We start from the raw sequence: 19,415 nt of genomic DNA, 5'->3' as shown, positions 1-19,415 counted from the left end.
CATTCTGGCCACTCTGTTGACAAAGGTGTCTTGGAACTCTTAGTTTTAAAGAATTGACTTTGAATGAAAATGTGTATTTAAACCAATATATAACCTGGGAGAAGATGAGTAAAGGTGAGTTACAACATTCTCTTCAACTAATTGCACAGTCAGCATGATCCTTTGTAATAATAAATGTTAGCTTCTTTATCACTCCAGGTTTATTATTTTCTAAATAGCCTCATTGATTTTACCTCAGTGGGCTCTCCATTTTTATACATTACATTCTCTTGGGAATTGAAAAGCACCGTGTGCCTGAAGATGCTCAGTCACCTTGAAAAGACTCATTTTCAAAAAAGTCTTAACCTGCCTTCAACTTGAAGCAATTCAGACTTTGCCCAAACACTAGACCAGAAACGCATCACTCGAGTGTATGTTTCTACCACCACTGGGAAGCCGTTTGTCTGAAAGACCAAAGTTCAAAATTCAGCGCTCTATACTCAAAACAAGAATTTACATATAATTGAGAGCATAACAATTCATTATTCAATGGACTCTGCATTACTCCACAATATATTTTGTGGAAAACCCTGTTATTTTGTTAAGACTCCAGCTACTGAACTTACAGTCAAATCATGTGTGGAAGAAGGGAAAGGCGAAGAAACAAGTGGAAAAGGCTAAGTAAGAAGCAACCCCCTAGCCTCACTCAAATTTAGATAAATCCAAGTTGGAAAGGCCAGAGTTTATTTTCTTTTTAATTTGAGGAGATTTCATTTTATTTATCAATAGTTCCTTGCTATTTAAAAGAAGGAAGAGCAATTTAAATATCCTAAACTCATGACCAAGGTATCCATAAGGACTGGAAGCCCTGTAACTCCAAATAACCGAACTTCAAATAGCCTCACATTTAAAAAACCAAGAATGGTATATCTGACACTAATTGAATCAAAGGCTATTGCAAAGTATGCAAAATGTTTAAACTATTATAAAGGTTGAAAGTTACAGTGTTCTGCATCTCTCTGCTGTTGTCTGAAATTTTAACCATTTTAGTAAGTTTAGCTAAAGTCAATCGAGAGAATCGATAGACTTATCCACATTACTTTTCAAACGGTTAGGTAAAAAAGGGGAAAAAAGGCAAATAAACACTGCAAATTAGTCATCTGTTGACAACATCATACTTCACAAAAGTGCCTCAGCAAGCCATTTAACATGAACTTCCGCAGCTTTTAATCAGTTTTGTATGAAAAGACATGATTTGATTTGGGCTTTCAAATGACTTTATCAATCATTCCCACGGTTCCAAGAATACTAAAAAAACAATTCGTTCTTAGGACAAAAGGTTTGCCTATATTAACCTTCAACACACCCAGACATCCAAAGGCAGCACTTGCTTTCCCATCAAAACGAGAAAATGTTAGCAGCTAAAAATATAAGTATGTGCAAAGATTTTGAAACTTCTTTCAAAACTATTACCCTGGAACAATGGCAATAGTTGGGATTTCTCTTTTTCAGAGGGAAAAGACAGAGATTCCAGCCCTCCTCCTCACTGCCCCCAAAGATTTTAGTCGCAGGGTTTATTTGTGCTGAAAACCAGTTATCTACAGCTTGAAACCTAAGCAGAACGCATCAGCATTTTGGGACCACCTGGGACCAAGGGGGGCTGGGAGACTTCCAGATGGATTGCAAGACAATTCATTGATATTTACATAACGAGAATAAATGTTTTTTCTACGATAGCATTTCCCTTCAGTGTCTTGAGACCACCAGCAAGAGAGGGAGGTTCAGAAATTCTATTACATTAATAGTCTTTGTTTTTATGACTTTGGCATTTATTAACTAGTGGGAGCTGTTTATTGGGTCATAAACTCTACTAATGGGGATATTATCTCTAAATTATAAATCTTCAGTATACGGCTTAGTTATAAAAAGAACAATTATTTAAAGTGTCTGTATGGCTGCAATGTATCATGTTTATCGGCATGATTCCTATAATGGCCATTTCAGAGCTAATTGTGGGCTTGAACCAGAAACAACCAGGGCAGTGACACACACCTATGCAATAGAATGAGCAGTTGCCACCGCACAACCCCAGGAGCATTATCATCGGTTTCCTTTCCTTTTCTCCCCCAACTTCTCAAATGAACTACATTACAAGCCTGTGCAAGGGCTAAATTATCTGCATATTTAAACTCTTGAGGGAAAGACAACTGACTGAAGAGCTGAATAGGTAAGTGATGAATGTGTCAGCTTGAAAAGTTCCAGGAAAGTGTCATCCTTCTAAAAGCTTGCTCTCTGGGGAATGGAAAATCTTAAAGTGACAAAATGGCTTGGCACTGTCAGTTGTCTTGAAAAAAACTGGGACAAAAATCAAGTAGTCAAAATTAGGTTTTATGGATAGATGGTTCTAGTATATAAATGGAATACACTAGTTTAGTGGAAAGTCCTAGGGGGTCTAGTCTAACCATAGCACACGTGAAATTACCCTAGTTTATATATAGAAATAGTTTATTGATTTACTTCAATTTTTAAAAATGAAAGCACCATTGTCGTTGAGTAAATCGGTACATCTGAATGCCAAAAAGCCAGCTCGTTTCTAGGCAAGACGCTGCTGCAAATGTGGAGTGAAAGAATAATGAGTCCGAAGATCCCTTGAGATGTCATCAGCTCCTCTTCCTCTTCTCAGAAAAGCCCCTGAAAAGTAAATAGTGCAGTCTCTTCTTAATAGACCTCCATTGTCTCTGAGAATGCCAGGCAAATGGATTTATGATACACAGCACCCGAACTGAAGAATGGGGTGGACTGAAATACACTGCTCACACTGAACTCCCAAAGGTGTGTGGCTGCGGGTTATAGTTTTTGAATATTTAAACCTCTGGAGTGGTCGTGGATAGATTGTGTGTGTGTGTGTGTGTGTGTGTGTGTGTGTGTGTGTGTGTGTGTGTAAAATGAACTCCCTGCAAGAAAAAAAATCTCAAAATCTTCATCATTCCCATCCATAAATATTTTAGACATAATACATTTTTGGTCATATCATAATTATATACACATGCATATATTCCTAAGCTAACAAGCTGACTTCACATAGAAAAAGGGCATTGAAAATATAAACACTGCAATGTTTGGGTTTTGCTCCCAAATTTTTATGTGTGTGTATTGAGGGGGAGGTTCCTTTTATTCCCATAGCTTTACTACCCTACCTTCAGAAAATAAACACATTCACTCTAGAGAGGTTCAAGAATCATTTTGATGAGGTGGGTTGCTAAAAAACGTAATTATATAAGTAATAAACATGTGTCAAACAGATTGAAAAATATTTAATAGAATCACAATTTATTGCTGATATAATTTGATGTTCTATTGTCATGTATAGCCATCAATCATTTTCTGTTCATATTGTAGTGAATCAAATGATTTTGGATGAAAAGTTCTTTGGTATTAATAAATCATACATGTAAGAAAAATATCCGACGTGTTTTTAAATGGCATTTTTAATAGTGCCAATACATCAGCAATATAATATGATGTTCTGAAAAACAAATGTGACAAAAGATGATTAATTGTGGTTCATGGATTGCTATTCAATTTGAACCTTGTTTCTTTTTTGTTTTTAAGAAATTATATCTACGAAAACAAATTTGGCAAAATTAGAGAAGTAAATCAAAGAGAACTGGCTAAGACTGGCATGGTTACTCCTCCTCTAAGCCAAATACATCCTTCAAAAGGGTGAAGTAGTTAATGCATTTCGCAGGAATAGGTGATGGCATCCCAAACCAAACATCTTCACATTTCTAGAAAAAAAAACAAAGATGGATATAATTAGAAACATATTTCAAAGTGCAGTTTTGAAAATTCAACATCAAATTGCTCCTTGTCATTCTATAAGCTTTTGGTAAACAGTTTACTTTCAAAGCAAAAATTTCTACTGTCCACTTCAGGATCATAAGGACTTGACGGTAGACTGGATTCTTGTTCTTGATTCTTTGCTCCTTCTTTGAATTACATGCCCACACTCTTTTTTTTTTTTTTTTGAGATGGGCTCTCAGTCTGTTGCACAGGTTGGAGTGCACTAGGATCATCACAGCTCATGGCGGCCTCAATTTCTCGGGCTCAAGCATCTCTTCTGCCTCAGCCTCCTGAGTAACTGAGACTTACAGGCACACCACCATGCCCAGCTAATTTTTTTTTGTAGAGGCAGTCTCATTACATTGCCTAGATTGGTCTCAAACTCCTGGGCTCAAGCAATCCTTCTGCCTCAGCCTCCCAAAGTGCTGGGATTACAGGCTTGAGCTACCACACCCAGCCCACATGCTCTTTGTCATATGACTGCAGAACCTCCCATGGAGTAGGAGGAGTACATTTTCCTATCCTTTTGATATGTGGTTGGCCATATGCCTGGCTTTGTCCTATGTACTGTTAGCAGATGCATCATGAACAGATGCTCTAATATGCTGGTGTCATCTGGCTTGGCCTTCTGTGCCTCTGCCATCACCAGGAGAAGAACGTGGCCAGAAATGCTGACCAGGCCCAACTTGCAGTCTACAGCCAAGCCCCTCTAAATTCAGCTAACCTCGACTGACCTACAGGGGCCACGGACAAGAAAACTGAATGTGTCTTGTAAACCACTGAAATTTTAGGAGTTGTTTGTTATGCAGCATGATTGCAGTGAAAGCTTCTCCTATACTTTATTAAGAACTCAATTTTTTTTTTTTTAAAAAAAAAGCAGGATTTATTAAGAGGACAGAAAAGTTCCCACAGTGGGAGGGGACCGGAGGGGGTCGCCCAGAAACTCAATTTTAAAATACTAACTGGTAGCTAGACTGGCTGCTTGGTTTATTCAATAAACAATAAAGAGAACACTAGATCGCTCACAGTATGATCTTGGGTATAAGGAACTTGATATATATATATACATATATACACGCATATACATACTTCACGTATATTATATAGGATACATATATGTGTGTATATATGCACACACACACTTTTTATATATGCTGCAATGGTCAATTAGTATTAATATCAACGGGGAGAAAGTCCATAACTATGGTTGCTTGTGTTTTTATTGTCAATGTTGTTTTATATAAGACATTCTATATCTTTACTAATGTTACATTAGTATCCAGAGTCATGAGGTGTCACAGGAATACAGGTAAAGGCTCAATAATTCAATGTGATGGAATTTTAGAAGCTGAGTAAGTGGTGCTTCAGTTGGGCCTTATGGGATTAAAAGCAGTTCAGCAGGGGGTTCAACTCATGAAGGATGTTCCAGCATAGGGAACAGAACAAGCAAAGACCTGGAGATCTAAAAATCAACTTCTAGGAAAGGCTAAGAAGCCCTGTGAGGTTTGGAGCACATGGTGCAAAGTGGCAATAGAGGTGGTTGGAAGGAGAAGCTGGGGCCAAACTTTTGGGCTTCTGTGCTAGTTTATACTTTAGGTTATGATTAGGGGAAGTCACTAGTGGGTCTCAGCCAGAGGAATGACAGAAATCTGAGAAACTGATTAGATAACTTGTTAGATGTATAGAGAATGAAGTGAAGAAGAAAAATCAATTTGAAGGTGACTGTAATTGTCCTGTAGAGAGATGACTGTGCCATAACCAAAGCAGCTGAACCTAAAATAGACAACAGGAGTGACATCTGAGAGATTCTGCTGCAGGAGGACATAGGCTACCTAGAAGTGATGGATCTTAAATGGTGGTAAAAGAGGGTGTAGTGTTATGGGTTGAATTATGTAAAGTTCTACCTCCCGGTACCTCAGAATATGACCTTATTCGGAAATAGCTTCTGTAGATGTAATTAGGTAAGTTAAGATGAGGAAGATGAGGCCACAATGGAGTAGTGTGGGCCCGTAGTCCGATATAACTAGTGTCCCTATAAAAAGACAGCTTGTGAAAGCACAGACACACGGGGAGAATGTCCTGCTGACACCTAGATTTTGGACTGCTCGCCTCCAGAACTGTGGGAGAATACATTTCTGTTGTTTTAAGCCACCTGGTTTGAGGTACTTCATTAGGGCAGCCCTAGGGAACTAATACAGATAAGGATGGTTCTAAGAATTCTAAATTTAATTATAGTTGACTGTGTCTGTATTCATTTCCTTGGCTTGTAGGTCTTGTGTGTGTCTTTGTGTCTTTACATGGCCTTCCTGTAAGGACAGGTCCATCCTAAGCCAGTATGACTTCATTTTAGTTAGTTACATGTGCAAAGACCCTATTTCCAAATAAAGCTACCTTTTGAGGTTCAGGGTAGACATGAATTTTAGGGAGTGGGGGACAATATTCAATCTAGTGCGATAACATATGGAAAAAAGGAAGAAGAATTTAATTTTTTTTTTTTTTTGGTGAGGAATTCAAACTCAGAGAAAGATGTTAAGTTCAATCTTGAACACTTTTTATTTCAGGTGCCCATGGGACCTCAAAAGGTGAAGATTCTGGTAAACATCTGGAAATATGGTTCTGTATACCACAGAGCTCGAGTCTAGAACTGTGTGAAGATGTGGAAGTCACTGGAATATGAGTAATATGTAAAAGTATGGCAATTGATAACATTGTCATAGAACCAGAAGATAACCAAATACTGGCATCTCTAAAGCATAAAATCTTAATTTTTTTTTTTTTTTGAGTTGGAGTCTCACTCTATCACCCAGACTGGAGTGCAGTGGCACACTCCCGGCTACCGCAGCCTCGACCTGCTGGGCTCCGGCGATCCTTCCGCCTGAGCCTTCCAAGTAGCTGGAACTACAGGCGCACGCTACCACACCCGGCTAATTTTTTGATTTATTGTAGAAATGAGGTCTCGCCAAGTTGCCCAGGCAGGTCTTGAACCCGCAGGCTCAGGCAATTCACTCACCGCGGCCTCCCAAAGTGTGGGATTACAGGCTGAGCCACCGAGCCCAGCAAAACCTTAATTTAAGAGATGATTTATGGCCGGGCTCGGTGGCTCAGCCTGTAATCCCATCACTTTGGGAGGCTGAGGTGAGTGGATTGGATTGCTTGAGTCTGTGGGTTCGTCACCAATCTGGGCAACTTGGCGAGACCTCGTCTCTACAATAAATCAAAAATTATCTGGGCATGGTAGCATGCCCCTGCAGTTCCAGCTACTTGGAAGACTGAGGCGGAAGGATAGCTGGAGCCCAGCAGGTTGATGCTGGGGTGGCCATGTGGGTGTCACTGCACTCCAGTCTGAGTGACAAAGTGAGACTCCAACTCAAAAAAAAAAAGACGATTTATAATGATGATGAACTTATTGCAGACTTTTGCAGGGTTATAGGCATCTTATAATTACCTAGTAGTAACAGTAACAATAATAATAGATGTACTGGATATTTACTATATGACAGGTACTCTTTTAAGTCTTTTACATGTATTAAACTATTTAATCATCACAGAAAATCCTTAAGAGGTAGGTATTATTATAATAGCTTATTTACAGAAAATAAAACTGAGGCATAGAAGGGTTAAGTAGACTGTCAAAGGTCAAACCACCAGCTAGTGGAGGAGCCTGGACCCCAGCAGCAGGACTCCAGGGCTATGCTTATCTGCTGGGCTACCCGCCAAAGCCGAGCAGTGGAGTTGGCCTATTGAGAAGCAATTGACTCCTTTCATACATAGCTATATTTGTTCCATCATTTTTTTTTTTTTTTTGAGTTGAGTCTCACTCTGTCACCCAAGCTGGAGTGCAGTGGCACTCTCATGGCCTGCTGGGTTCAGGTGATCCTTCAGCTTCAGCCTTCCAAGTAGCTGGAACTACAGGCACATGCCACCATACTTGGCTAATTTTTTTATTTATTGTAGAGATGCGGTCTCACCAAGCTGCCCAGGCTGATCTCGAACCTGTGAGCTCAGGCAATCCTCTCACCTTGGCCTTCCAAAGTGCTAGGATTATAGGCGTGAGCCACCGCTCCCGGTCTGTTCCATCATTTTCAACAAGGAAAAGTAAGTAGAAAAGAACACAGTTCTTAAAGTGACATCACCTACGCCTCCCTATCAAGAATGTCATCTGTCGAGTTGATCCTAAACCACCAACAAGCAGTGTGAAGAAGCAAATGACCATTCAGGTGCCCATGACATGGCCTTCATGTCATGGCTAAACCAAATCCAATTCCTAAGGGGTGTTTTGTGCAACTCATACCACATGGAATTTAGTAAAATGTCCTTCCTTCCTTACACCAAAAGGTAGTAAATTTCTCTCTCTCTCTCTCTCTCTATATATATATATACACAAATATATATATATATATATTTTAGTGACAGCTGAGATCAATAGTCATTTAACTCCACTACCAAACACATCCTCAGAAATATAATTACAAAACTTAAAGCAATTTTTGCTCTTAAGTGGTATTTTTAAATTCAATCTTGTTATATAGAAATAGTACAAATATATACATTCAAAAATCACTATTCCCTGATAGGTTTTTAAATAAAAGGTTTCAGTATAGAAAGAATAAAACAGCCGGGCTCGGTGGCTCAGCCTGTAATCCCGCACCTTTGGGAGGCTGAGGTGAGTGGATTGCCTGAGCCCGCGGATTCGAGACCCACCTGGGCAGCGAGACCTCATCTCTACAATAAATCAAAAATCAGCCGGGCGTGGTAGCGCATGCCTGTAATTCCGGCTACTCGGAAGGCTGAGGCGGAAGGATCGCCGGAGCCCAGCAGGTCGAGGTTGCGGTGGCCGGGAGCGGCCACTGCACTCCAGTCTGGGTGACAGAGTGAGACTCCAACTCAAAAAAAAAAAAAAAAAGAATAAAACACATTATGCAACTTGTATAATTATGATGAAATTAGTTGGGGAATGCATTCTCTCATGAAACAAGTCAGTACTAAAAGATTCTGCCTCACAGCTTATTAGGCTTATTAGGTAGCAAAAGTGGTTTTGTTTTTATTTGTATTTTTGTGAGCAAGGAATCATGATTTAAACACTAATAATAAAAAAGAAAAAAATGGAACTTACACTGTAATCATGACAACTCAAGAATTTGTAGATGAGAACAAATTTATTAGCAACTTTGGCAAAATGAAACTCAAGCAAATACCCGTGAGATTTGAAATTTAGAATAATTTAACATCAAAAGATAACAGAAGTCGGTTTCTTTAAATTCCGACCATTTGAAACCCCACAGCTCCCACAAAGCTTTCCTGACGACTCCAGCCCCACTGGGCTCTTTCTTTACCATTAATTCCACTTTCCTTGATTATTTTTCCTTTTGTCACTGTTCTCTAGGTTCCGGGTAGGAGTGACTTTTTCTGCAGTGTTTGAGGAAGCCAGGATTCATCTGTTCAAATTTTAGGGAGATTTTCTCAGGTACTGTCTTAAAATGGACTAACAATCAAAGTTGAGATTTTAATCCTGGAGTTCCACTGCTGGGGTTACAGTCCAGGCTCCTCCACTAGCTGGTGGTTTGACCTTTGACAGTGTACTGTCAAAGCTGGGATCCTACTAAGGAGAGTAGGAAGCAGGGAAGGTTTCCGAGGTTTAGGAGATGGGATATGAGGCATCAATAAAGTAGAGGGAAAGGCACCTTCTTTCTCTCTTTCTTGGAATTATAGGGATAATTCTGCCTATAATTGGACGTTATCTAAAAAAAATCACCATGGCCAGACGCTTTGTAAAACAAAAAGGTTTTGGGTGACATAAGAAATCCCCACTACCACTGCCTAACTGTACTTTCTAATAAATCTGCAAGTGTTCCAAATGTTACAGAATCGTTATAAAAATCTGGGCAGTGAGTTAAAATACTATCTTCATTGACCTTTTACTCGTCCTACACAATAAAATGCAAAGAAAACTCCAGATTATATGGTTTTCCCAGCAGTTAAGTGAGAATAACTGCATGGCACTTTTATAACAGGAGAGCTCATCAACAGAAGTCAATCTCTTCCATTCCAGAGGATAGGTCTGCTTGTATCTCTGTAAAACAGCCCCTAGCGGTGCATGTTTGGAACTTGGAATCTTAACAGTCTCTGTGTAGTGGGCCCTGCCAAAGCCCCTCCTATCCCCTCACCCAGGCACACATCAGCCTGACTTCCTACCACCAGCACCTGTGTTTCATTGCCCTTGGGCTTCTCTTTGGCCTCTGGGGTCTGCTCTAGCTGTCCCTGTGGCAAGCCACAAGTGCCAGGGAATTACGTCCTTTCCTCCACTTCAAGAGCAGCCCTCAACTGACCGACAGGAGTTGATGAATGAATACTGCTGCTCCCTTGCACTCTGGGTGGTATAACTCTAAGGTGCACATTGGTCCTGGATGCCAGAGTTTCTCAGTTGCACTAAGCTCCAATGATCCACATTTGTAACTGGTTTGACAATATGCTATTTAGTAGCTCCTTCCCTTCCCTTCCTCACATCCCCGCTCCCTTACTAGTGTTCCTTTCACTCTCCCCTCAAACTATTTATACTTAAATCCTTGTCTCCAAGCCTGCTTTTAGAGGAAGTCAGACATAGACACTATGCAGTTTTGCATTGATCAAAACTAAAAACTTGTCTAAGAAAACCACAGCACACAGCTTGAAACAAAGCAACTTCCTGGAAAACTGGCTGGATCCAGAGTCTCCAACATGACGTCCATGTAGCTCAAGAGTCAGCACCCAAATCTCAGAACAAAATCTGATGTAATCTGGAGCATAAACAATACATGCACATAGCGTTTTCTGGAAGAAGGAAGAACTATGAAATGCAGAATGGAATTCAATGATACAAAACCATTATTCTAAAATGACTGGGAATCATTGTCTCCAAGAGGGCCTTATGACATCTTCCAAGCTGGCTGTCACTGGAGCTACTTAAGATGTCAAACAAGTTGGCAATAAATTACTTGTTCATCAATGGTGAAAAAAACGTAGTTGCCAATCTGTAAAATCACACACCCTTGAAATGGGAAGCGAAGATGGCACTGGATGAAAACCCAGTAAACAGCAGCTGCCCAGTGAGAACAGCAAAGCTGTGTATGAGCTAATGGGCCCTAGATTTATTTGCTTTGACATTTTTAAAATGAAATTTAATTGGATTATGTCTCCTTCTAGTTTAAGATTTCTACTGTAGTACTGGCCACCAGATGCATGAGGGGAAAAGATCGGGAGCCAATTACATTCCACGCTTCACTGAAACAAGGTTATTTTTATTCCTCCCAAACACAAGGCACATAGAGTCATGTTAGTGATTTCACTACGTTACTACCCTTCACTTGCTAGGAAAAGGACATTTCTATGGGAAATATCTATGAATTTGTAGACAAGCCCAGTAGTGTGTAAAGTATCAAAATTGTGGTCTTAGATTTTCTTTCTTCTCATAAAGTTGACGTGACCTTAGAAACAATAAAATTAGTTTGACAAAATCATAAAAGCAAGTAAATTTAAGCAAATCAAATTGAAATAAACTTCTGGAAGAGGATTTTGCAAGTACTCCTTGAGATAATCAAGAGCATTCTGATAAGGAAAAGTTCGTATAAAAGGTCAGGAGATTTGCTAATATTTCCATCTATTTCTGTCTTTCCAGCAATGCCAATACTTCATAGTCACTTCCCCTGGCCCTAGACAAAGCTTCAGTAGAGTTGTCATCTGTGTGTGCACTGTAGCTAAAAAGTATAGCTTCTAAACAAATAAATCTTTTTTGGAACTAGGCAAGTAAAGTTTTCAAGGAGACTTGGATTTTTTGAGCTTTAGTGATAGGCTTATGTGTACAATTCAAGTGGATACCATCCAATGCTTTATATCAAAGTGGATTTCAGAAGTATCATTTCCTATTATTGGTCTATGTTAGGTAATTGGTATGTGTTTACCATTTATTTTAAAAATCTAATGAAAGTGGTTGGTAACCTTTTATTTTGACTGTTATATTCAACCACAAATATTAGAAATAACTTTGTATATTGGAAAAATCGACACTAGTCCCTGACTCTACAATCCTTACCTTTAGGAATGCCTCTGAGTCTCAGCTTTCTATCTATTTGTTGGGAATGATACCTATTCTTGCAGGGTTGTTGAAACAGTAAAATGTCACAGGGTATTCTATGCTCTAAATACCAAAAGGAGATCCTCAACAAGTGAGGTGTCCAAAGATGTATACCAAGGCGTACCCAACTGCCCCCACTTCCCACTGCCAAGGCCCTATATCATCCTGTTGTAAAAGAGAGAGCTTTGGAGCTTATTGTTAATGCTTTTGCAGTTACAACACTCATAAAATGAAGCCACATTCAATTTTTCTCAGAAATGTCAAAAGATAAGACGCCAGTCACACAGTGCAAGTTATAAAGTTTATATGAGAACCAATTTAGTGCTATTTTTTAAAACATGACTTCTGAGATTAACCAGACAGGCTCTAAACAGTGGGACCTATTCTGCCAGTTTTACAGCTACCATCTGTGAGCAAGCACAATAGATTGGAAATGGGGTCTCCAGGCCGTGACAGCGCCCGGGCAACATGCTGAGACCATAGATAGTCACATAATGGAGTGAGAATTAAATTACAGCCCAATGGCTCACCATGGGCTGCTGAGGGGGCAGGAAGAGGCCCGACCAAGGGAGCCCCTGAGAATCCAGACTACTGGTAATCGGCCACAGGCCATAGCCAACAGTCATGATAGGTGACAGCTTACATCTAACCACGTTAGATAAATCTCTCACCAAAGGGCAGCAAGACTAGTCAAAGCTAGACTATCTATACTACAGTCCTCTTTAAATTGTCCTTGTTTATTGTCGGATCCTACTAGCTGAGGCCACTTGAGTATCACATGTAGAGGAGCCATATCTGAGTCCGGAGGACTGGTCCTGACATCCAGTAGACCAAGCCCCAGGATCTGTTAGTCTGGACCTAGCTTTATATCCTGGATGTGGGGCTTGTTCTCCTGAGCTTAAGGTTTTATTCTGATAACAGTCTGTGCTGGGTCAATTTTCATTTGCCCCTCAAGATCCATTCTTTGCCCTTTTCACCCTTCTTTCTTGCCCTAGGAGGCTGACCTCTGTGGACTGCATCACTTCCCAAGTTTCCATGCTCTCTGGCTTCTGGAAAAGTTCAGCCAATGGGACGAAGCATCAGGAGACAGGAAAATAGGAAGACAGAGAGGTCAGAGTATGGATTTCATTCCTGCTTGCCCTACTCCCTCCTTGCTGGGCCATGGTTTGGGGGTGGCTACACTCCTCTTCCCTGCTGATACTGTTCTAACTCCTCTGCTGAGGTCCAATAACTCCTGTCCCTCCCTGCTTCTACAGGCCTAGGGATGGTAAAGACTTCCCACTCTTGCTAGTCCCTGAGTGTTCCACTCCCCTGCTTGGTTCCCTTAACACTACTCACTCCTCTGTCAAAAGTCCCTTCATCGAATCCATCTCCAGAACCACTCTGAGCATGCTATGTATTCCTTGCTGTAACCTCACTGCATGGGGATTTAGACAGCTCTGTCCCTGTTGGCAGGGTTAAAAGACTGATGATGGGCTCCCTCTGACAGCAAAATAATGCGAGCTTCTAGACTGACTATCACTGCATTCCCTGCTTTGGAGGGACATCCTGCTGGAGGCCCCTGATACCCTGCCCTTTCAATCACAAGTCTTATACACCAGACCACCTCCTACTCAGCCTCTGGTTGGCTGAAGTCTGTGGTCTTGTTCCTGGTTTTTGGCTCCTCCCTTCCTACCCCATGCACTGCAGTTAATCAGGCCAGACTGGGAAGGTGTCCCAGATCTCCACCCATAACATCCATCCTATCCATTAATGCTAATGTGGTCAGAATTAGAGTTGATTCTGAGGCCTACTCAGCTTTCATCAGCCAAGAAGTTCTTTCCATTTCTCAGTCAGATCCCCAGTCCAGGGAAGAGATCCTGCCTGGGATACTATTCAACCCAGGAGGAAAGATATCCGGGTTCCAAGTGGTAACCAGTGATAAGAACTGCTAGAGAGCTGTCCATGGCATCTCTGGAACTTCAGCCAAAGCTGGCCTGTCCAGCTCATATACTAGAGGGAGTGTGCAGCTTCCCCACCCCAGGCCTCCACCTGGGTCATACTTCCATGCAGTTCAGCCTGCCATTCCTTGTTCTCGAAGAACTTTAATTTCCTCAGTTCACACTCAGAGCTGGGGTACTGTCACAACCTGGTGGATCTTGCCCAGAAGCCCCACATGTGACTTTGGCTATGGCAGACTCTCCCAATGTTGGCGATCCCCAAAGGTATAAGTGAGAAGTTTCCTCTGCCCAATGGGGCTCCAGGGACCTACACATCTGATCTGACTTCACCATGGCCTCTTCTGACAAAATCACTCTCCTATTAGTTCCCTGCCATAGGTGGAAAATAACAAAGGAGCAGGGTGGGGAGGAGGCCATGCCACACTGCCAGGCTCTCAGTTGATACCAACAAAAGTCAACAGGGGCTGCAAGAGTGGTTGGATGTTGAGCTGTGTTGTACCACCAAGAATCCCCTTAAGAAGAGCCTTGGTGGCACAGCTACTGGAAGTCCCCTTCATGGATTGCCTCAGCTACAAAGATGTCTTGGCCGCAGAGAGCCATGTTGCCCAGTCATATTTCTTCTCGAACCAATCCATAGCGATGCAGGCCAGACCCTTTTGGCCTATCTCAGGACAACTCTGAAAGGCCGTTCTAGCTTCAGAGCTCCTTATGAGCCAAGGCTATCTTCGGGCCTACATCACAGTTCAACTTCTCCCCCTGCCTATTCTTGTTTCCTTCCCCTACCTTTAGTGGCAGTTGATCCCAAGGACCTTCCTAAATAATCATCATGCACATTAGACTCTACCTACTTCCTGGAGAACCCAACCCATGTCAAGCTCTGACCCAGAAGTTAGATATTAACATTTAAGCACACCTACATGAATCAACAGATACTATACTTTTTGCTACGGATGCTACTATATAAACTATGCAACACTGTACTCAATTCATTCACACTAACTATTTTCACATGAGATTATAGACTCACTGGTAACATTCCCAAGCTATTTCATGTCCTTTTTTATGAAATACTGACAAGCTTAGAAGTACCAGAGTGCTACAGACTCTTTGGAATCTGGTTAAGTTCTCATTATTAGTGAAATTAATCAGGTACTATTTTATATCTATTTTATTTTCTTTTTAATTGGCTGGAAAAAAAATGTTCTTTCCTAAACATCTCCTGCAGACTAAAACATTTCTAGGCTTTGTCTGCAGAACTGATGAGTATCACCATAAATGATTAGCAATTGGACAAGCCTACAGCTGAAGCATGGGTTGTTTCTGATGTGACGTTCCTGGTCTGTAACTGTTCTAACTCTTACCACTAAGATGGGATAGAACTCACTCATCTCAGCCTTGGAAGGGACTGCTCATGACCTAGCCCCAACTTGAGGAAGGTAAGGCATCTCCATTTTACAAACAATAACAGCAGCTAACATTTAAACTCTTACTATGGGACAGGTGTTGTGATAAGTGCTCACATACATTGACTCACTTAATCCTCACAACAACCATAACAGAAGAACTATTGCTATCTCTGTTTTTGTGATGACACAATCTGAAGGGTTGAGTAACTTGTAAAAAGTCACCCAGTTAGTGATTGTAGAGCTAAGGATTTGAACTCAGGTCCCTGTGACTGCAGACCTGCTCTACACTGCCTCTTGAAAGTACCTGAGATCCGAGGCTCAGTACCTGTCCCATTTGCCAGAGATAGTAAGTGATAAAATGGGGTACGGGTGACAAAAGGCAGAGTGGATGTTTGGCCTTCTCATGCAGTGATCCCTCGTTCAGTGTAGGTGGTGATCTTTTTGTGGGTCATGAAATCAATTCAATGGGTCATGAACAACATTCAAAAGTGAAAAAGAGGAAGGGGGAGGAAGAGGGGGAGGAAGAGAGAAAGGAAAAAAGAAAAGATTATATTGTACTACATATAGTCACCACAGTATTATTTCATAAAAGTTTGTTCCATTATACATGTCCATGCTGAGCTGTTATGAAACAAATGTCTTTTTTACTATGGACTAAAGTACAAAAAGATTACTGAATTTCATTCAAACTCAGTAGTCATAAAGAAAATAAAAATTAAAGTAATAAGATACCACATATTTCTAGAGGCAAAAAAGTAAAGTAAAAACAACCTGAATGCCTATAAATAGAGAAACAGATGAATACATTATTATATATCCACACAACAGCTATTAAAGAATGTCTTAGGTCTATATATATTAAACTAGAGGAATTTCCCATGATTAAGTGAGAAAAGCACACTGTGGATGGTATGATCATATTTTTGTACAATACATGATAAAACCCCCAAAATAGAGGTAAACATTTGGGTTGTGAATTGGGTGGAATGGAAGAGGACAGAGAAATAGAAAGAAGGAAGAACAATAAAGGCTATGATAACTAGCAACAATGAGTATGTACTGAGTATCTTTCAGGTTTCCATGGGAAATAGAGGACATACGCAACCAAGTCAGTCAAGAGTTCAATAACGTGACTGTTTACAAAGTTGTGGGAAGTGCTAAGGAAAACCAACAGTAACCTCCAGTCTCCACGGACTGTAATAGCAGGGAGATGTTACCACCACCTGGGTCTGAAGGGGCACATGAGGGTGGTTACCAGAGTGGGCATTTGTATGGAAAGAGCCTCCAGACAAGTGCTGTGGGCCTTAGAGAGAGGAAGCAGTCAATCTACCATGACTAGCAGGGAGGGAGGCAATTTATCTTCCCTCCCACTCATCACTCTCCTGCTGGTGCATCCTGTTGGCAACCCAACTGGAGGCCAGAGGACCAGGGCCTCATTGATGTGGCCTACAAAGCTCATCTACCCAGGACCAACCCCGACAGGGTCAGAGCAGGGTAGAGGGCACTGGAGAGCAGTCCTAATGGGACACATGGATGACAGCCAATACAGGCTGCTAGAATATTAAACAAAAAAGTGGACTATAAACTCCATTTACCACTTTTCTTTTTATATGTAAAAATTAAATACATAGACAAGAATTAAAAGGTTACCAGGAAAAATGACACTATCGATTTTTCTAGCACCGTCACTAATTTTTGTATTACAAATACATTTTGCTTTCTTATTCCCTGCAGTAAAACAGACCTGAGTTAAAATTCTGACTCCACCATACACTTGCTGTTTCTCTAACTTCCTTATCTCTAAACTGGGAATAATAGAGTGCCTACAATGGCTGAGGATTGAATAAGCTAAGAGATTTTGAGATCTTACAACAGTGTTGGCACACAGTAAGTGCTTGAAGTGTTTGCTATTATTATGGGGACGGTGGGACATTAAGAGCCTCCCAGTGTGTCTGCCAGTTTCCATCCCCTACCCACCCCAGTCCATGTACCATCCTGCCAGAGAAAGCTCCCTATAAAGAGCACTCCTGATCATGCTGCTGTCTTCAAATTTGTCAGTGGTCTCCAGACCTTCCAGGATGATATTCGAACTTTATCCTTGCATAGTATCTCCAGCTCATCCTTCTCCACTCCTCCTCATGTGTCTTCACTCCCACCACACCAATTCCTCCTGATTCTGTACAAGCACCATGTTGTCCTATGTCTCAGAGAACACCGTTGGGAATAGCTTCCTCACACTATGTCGCTTCCTCACACTATGTCGCCTCACACTACCTTGCTAACTCTTATTACTCATCATTGAATTTTCAAGGGTCACCTCCCCTGAGAAGACTTCCTGTTTCCCCCAGTCTGATTTAGAAGCAGCTTCCTCTTCACCCCAGAGCACCCTATGAGGGCTGTATCACGCCACACTCCAGATCATGAGTATACTGATTCCCCTATCAGCAGTGGGTGCCTAAAAGGTAGCAGTGATGGCCTTTGTCTCTGGACCCCAGCCCAGAGCAGAGAATCTGCTGAGAGTGGACACTTCATCCTGATTTATCTGAGGATTAAATTTATAAATAAACTAGGTAAGTAACTTAACTGACCCAAAGTCATTCAGCATTCTGGTAGAGCCAGAATTCATCCTCAGCTCTGTTTGATTCCAAAGGCCACCACTGTCCCCCAACCATCTGCCCTTGACATTCTAGAGTAGCTGCATGCCTGAGGGAACTCCCAGGAGCACTGAACCAGCTCAGACCAGAATGAGCTAGTCAGCAGAGACCGGGAGGAATAAACACTTCCTTTCTGGGAGGATCAACCACATGACATTTGCGTTATCAAGGGACTTTCCCAAGAAAATCAATTTCTGGAGCATGTTAAAATACAAACAAACCACCATCCACCCACCCACTTCTTAAAGACAAGTGGTCCAAAGAGATCTTCGAGAATTCAGACAATTCCACAATGTTGAGAGCACCATCTGATCACATGAACTTTGTTTTCCCTAGCCAAGCATTTTTCTATGGAATTTTTCTTTTAAATTTGGCTCCACTGTGAAATGTGCATCCTTATACTCTTATTGTTTTACCCATGGCAAACCTGTGTACACAGCCACAGATACCCTGGGGATTCTTGACATAGGCACCATTTGATATTTGCTCTTGTGGCTTATGATGATATTACCAGAATCCCTTGAAAACAGTGTTTATATCTATTTATAACTGTAACCTATTATCCTATTTTCCATATAATTGGATGCGACTGAGGTTAAAAAAAATTCAGCTGCATAAGAAGTCATGCTCTTACAGAGCAGATGTTTGCTCAGCAGCATGGAAAGTAAATTAGCCTTTAACACAAATACCCAGAAACACTTAAGTGCTCTTTCCAAAAGCACTGATGTTAATATTTTACAGTGAAAAGTAATTTAAAGATAAAGGATGTTAAATATGCAAGGGAGATAGCCATAGCTGGTTTTCAAAATAGGTGCTAATTTTACCTCTTTAAGGTACGGTGCTGCTTCCAAGTCAGGCATTGGATTCAATCTCCAGTTCAGGGTAGAGAAAAATGACTCATAATTTATTTGTTTTTCACTGTCTTCAAATCTGAAAATATAATTATAATATATAATTTGAGTGAATTGGCATAATTCAGGATCAAAATGTCAGCTTCAATTTTACCATGAAAACATAATACCATGAATGCTTCACTATCGGATATCTTTTGTATTTCTTATTAGTTTATTATCTGCTTCTGACACTCCAGAATGTAAATTCTTTGAGAGCAGGGATCTCACCTATCTAATTCATCAAAGTATCCCTAGCAACAAGATCAGTGCTGGCACTTAGTAAGTATTTGTTGTAGGTGCCAAAGAAACAAATTTGCTTATTCAGTAACTAAGACCATTGCTATATTTTTTAAAGAATATTTAGTGGCTCAGCCTCTAATACCAGCACTTTGGGAGGCCGAGACAAGTGAATTCGAGGCCAGTCTGGGCAACTTGGCCAGACCTCGTCTCTACAATTTTTTTTTGTTTGTTTTTTGAGTCAGAGTCTCACTCTGTCGCCCAGACTGGAGTGCAGTGGCCGCTCCCGGCCACCGCAGCCTCAACCCGCTGGGCTCCGGCGATCCTTACGCCTCAGCCTTCCAAGTAACTGGAAT

At 41.0% G+C, this 19,415-nt stretch overlaps 1 protein-coding gene across 1 annotated transcript in view; it reads right to left on the bottom strand.

The window, feature by feature from the left end:
- Positions 1 to 3,292: 3,292 nt before the first annotated feature.
- The window catches only part of EFHC2 (EF-hand domain containing 2), a 192,156-nt gene continuing 176,033 nt past the window's right edge, over positions 3,293 to 19,415 (bottom strand). Inside the window, exons 14-15 of the mRNA XM_008060303.2 lie at positions 18,754 to 18,859; positions 3,293 to 3,767 (exon numbers count right to left, since the gene is read on the bottom strand). Of these exons, the coding sequence (XP_008058494.1) occupies positions 3,666 to 3,767; positions 18,754 to 18,859 (208 nt within the window). The 3' untranslated portion in view covers positions 3,293 to 3,665. The remainder of the gene's footprint in view (positions 3,768 to 18,753; positions 18,860 to 19,415) is intronic.

This window comes from Carlito syrichta, unplaced genomic scaffold (assembly GCF_000164805.1).
Source record: "Carlito syrichta isolate Samal-C Ts95f unplaced genomic scaffold, Tarsius_syrichta-2.0.1 Scaffold304588, whole genome shotgun sequence".
NCBI classification, from domain to species: domain Eukaryota; kingdom Metazoa; phylum Chordata; class Mammalia; order Primates; family Tarsiidae; genus Carlito; species Carlito syrichta.
The sequence above is the reverse complement of the archived record's forward strand: the minus strand, read 5'-3'. Positions and strand labels throughout refer to the sequence as shown.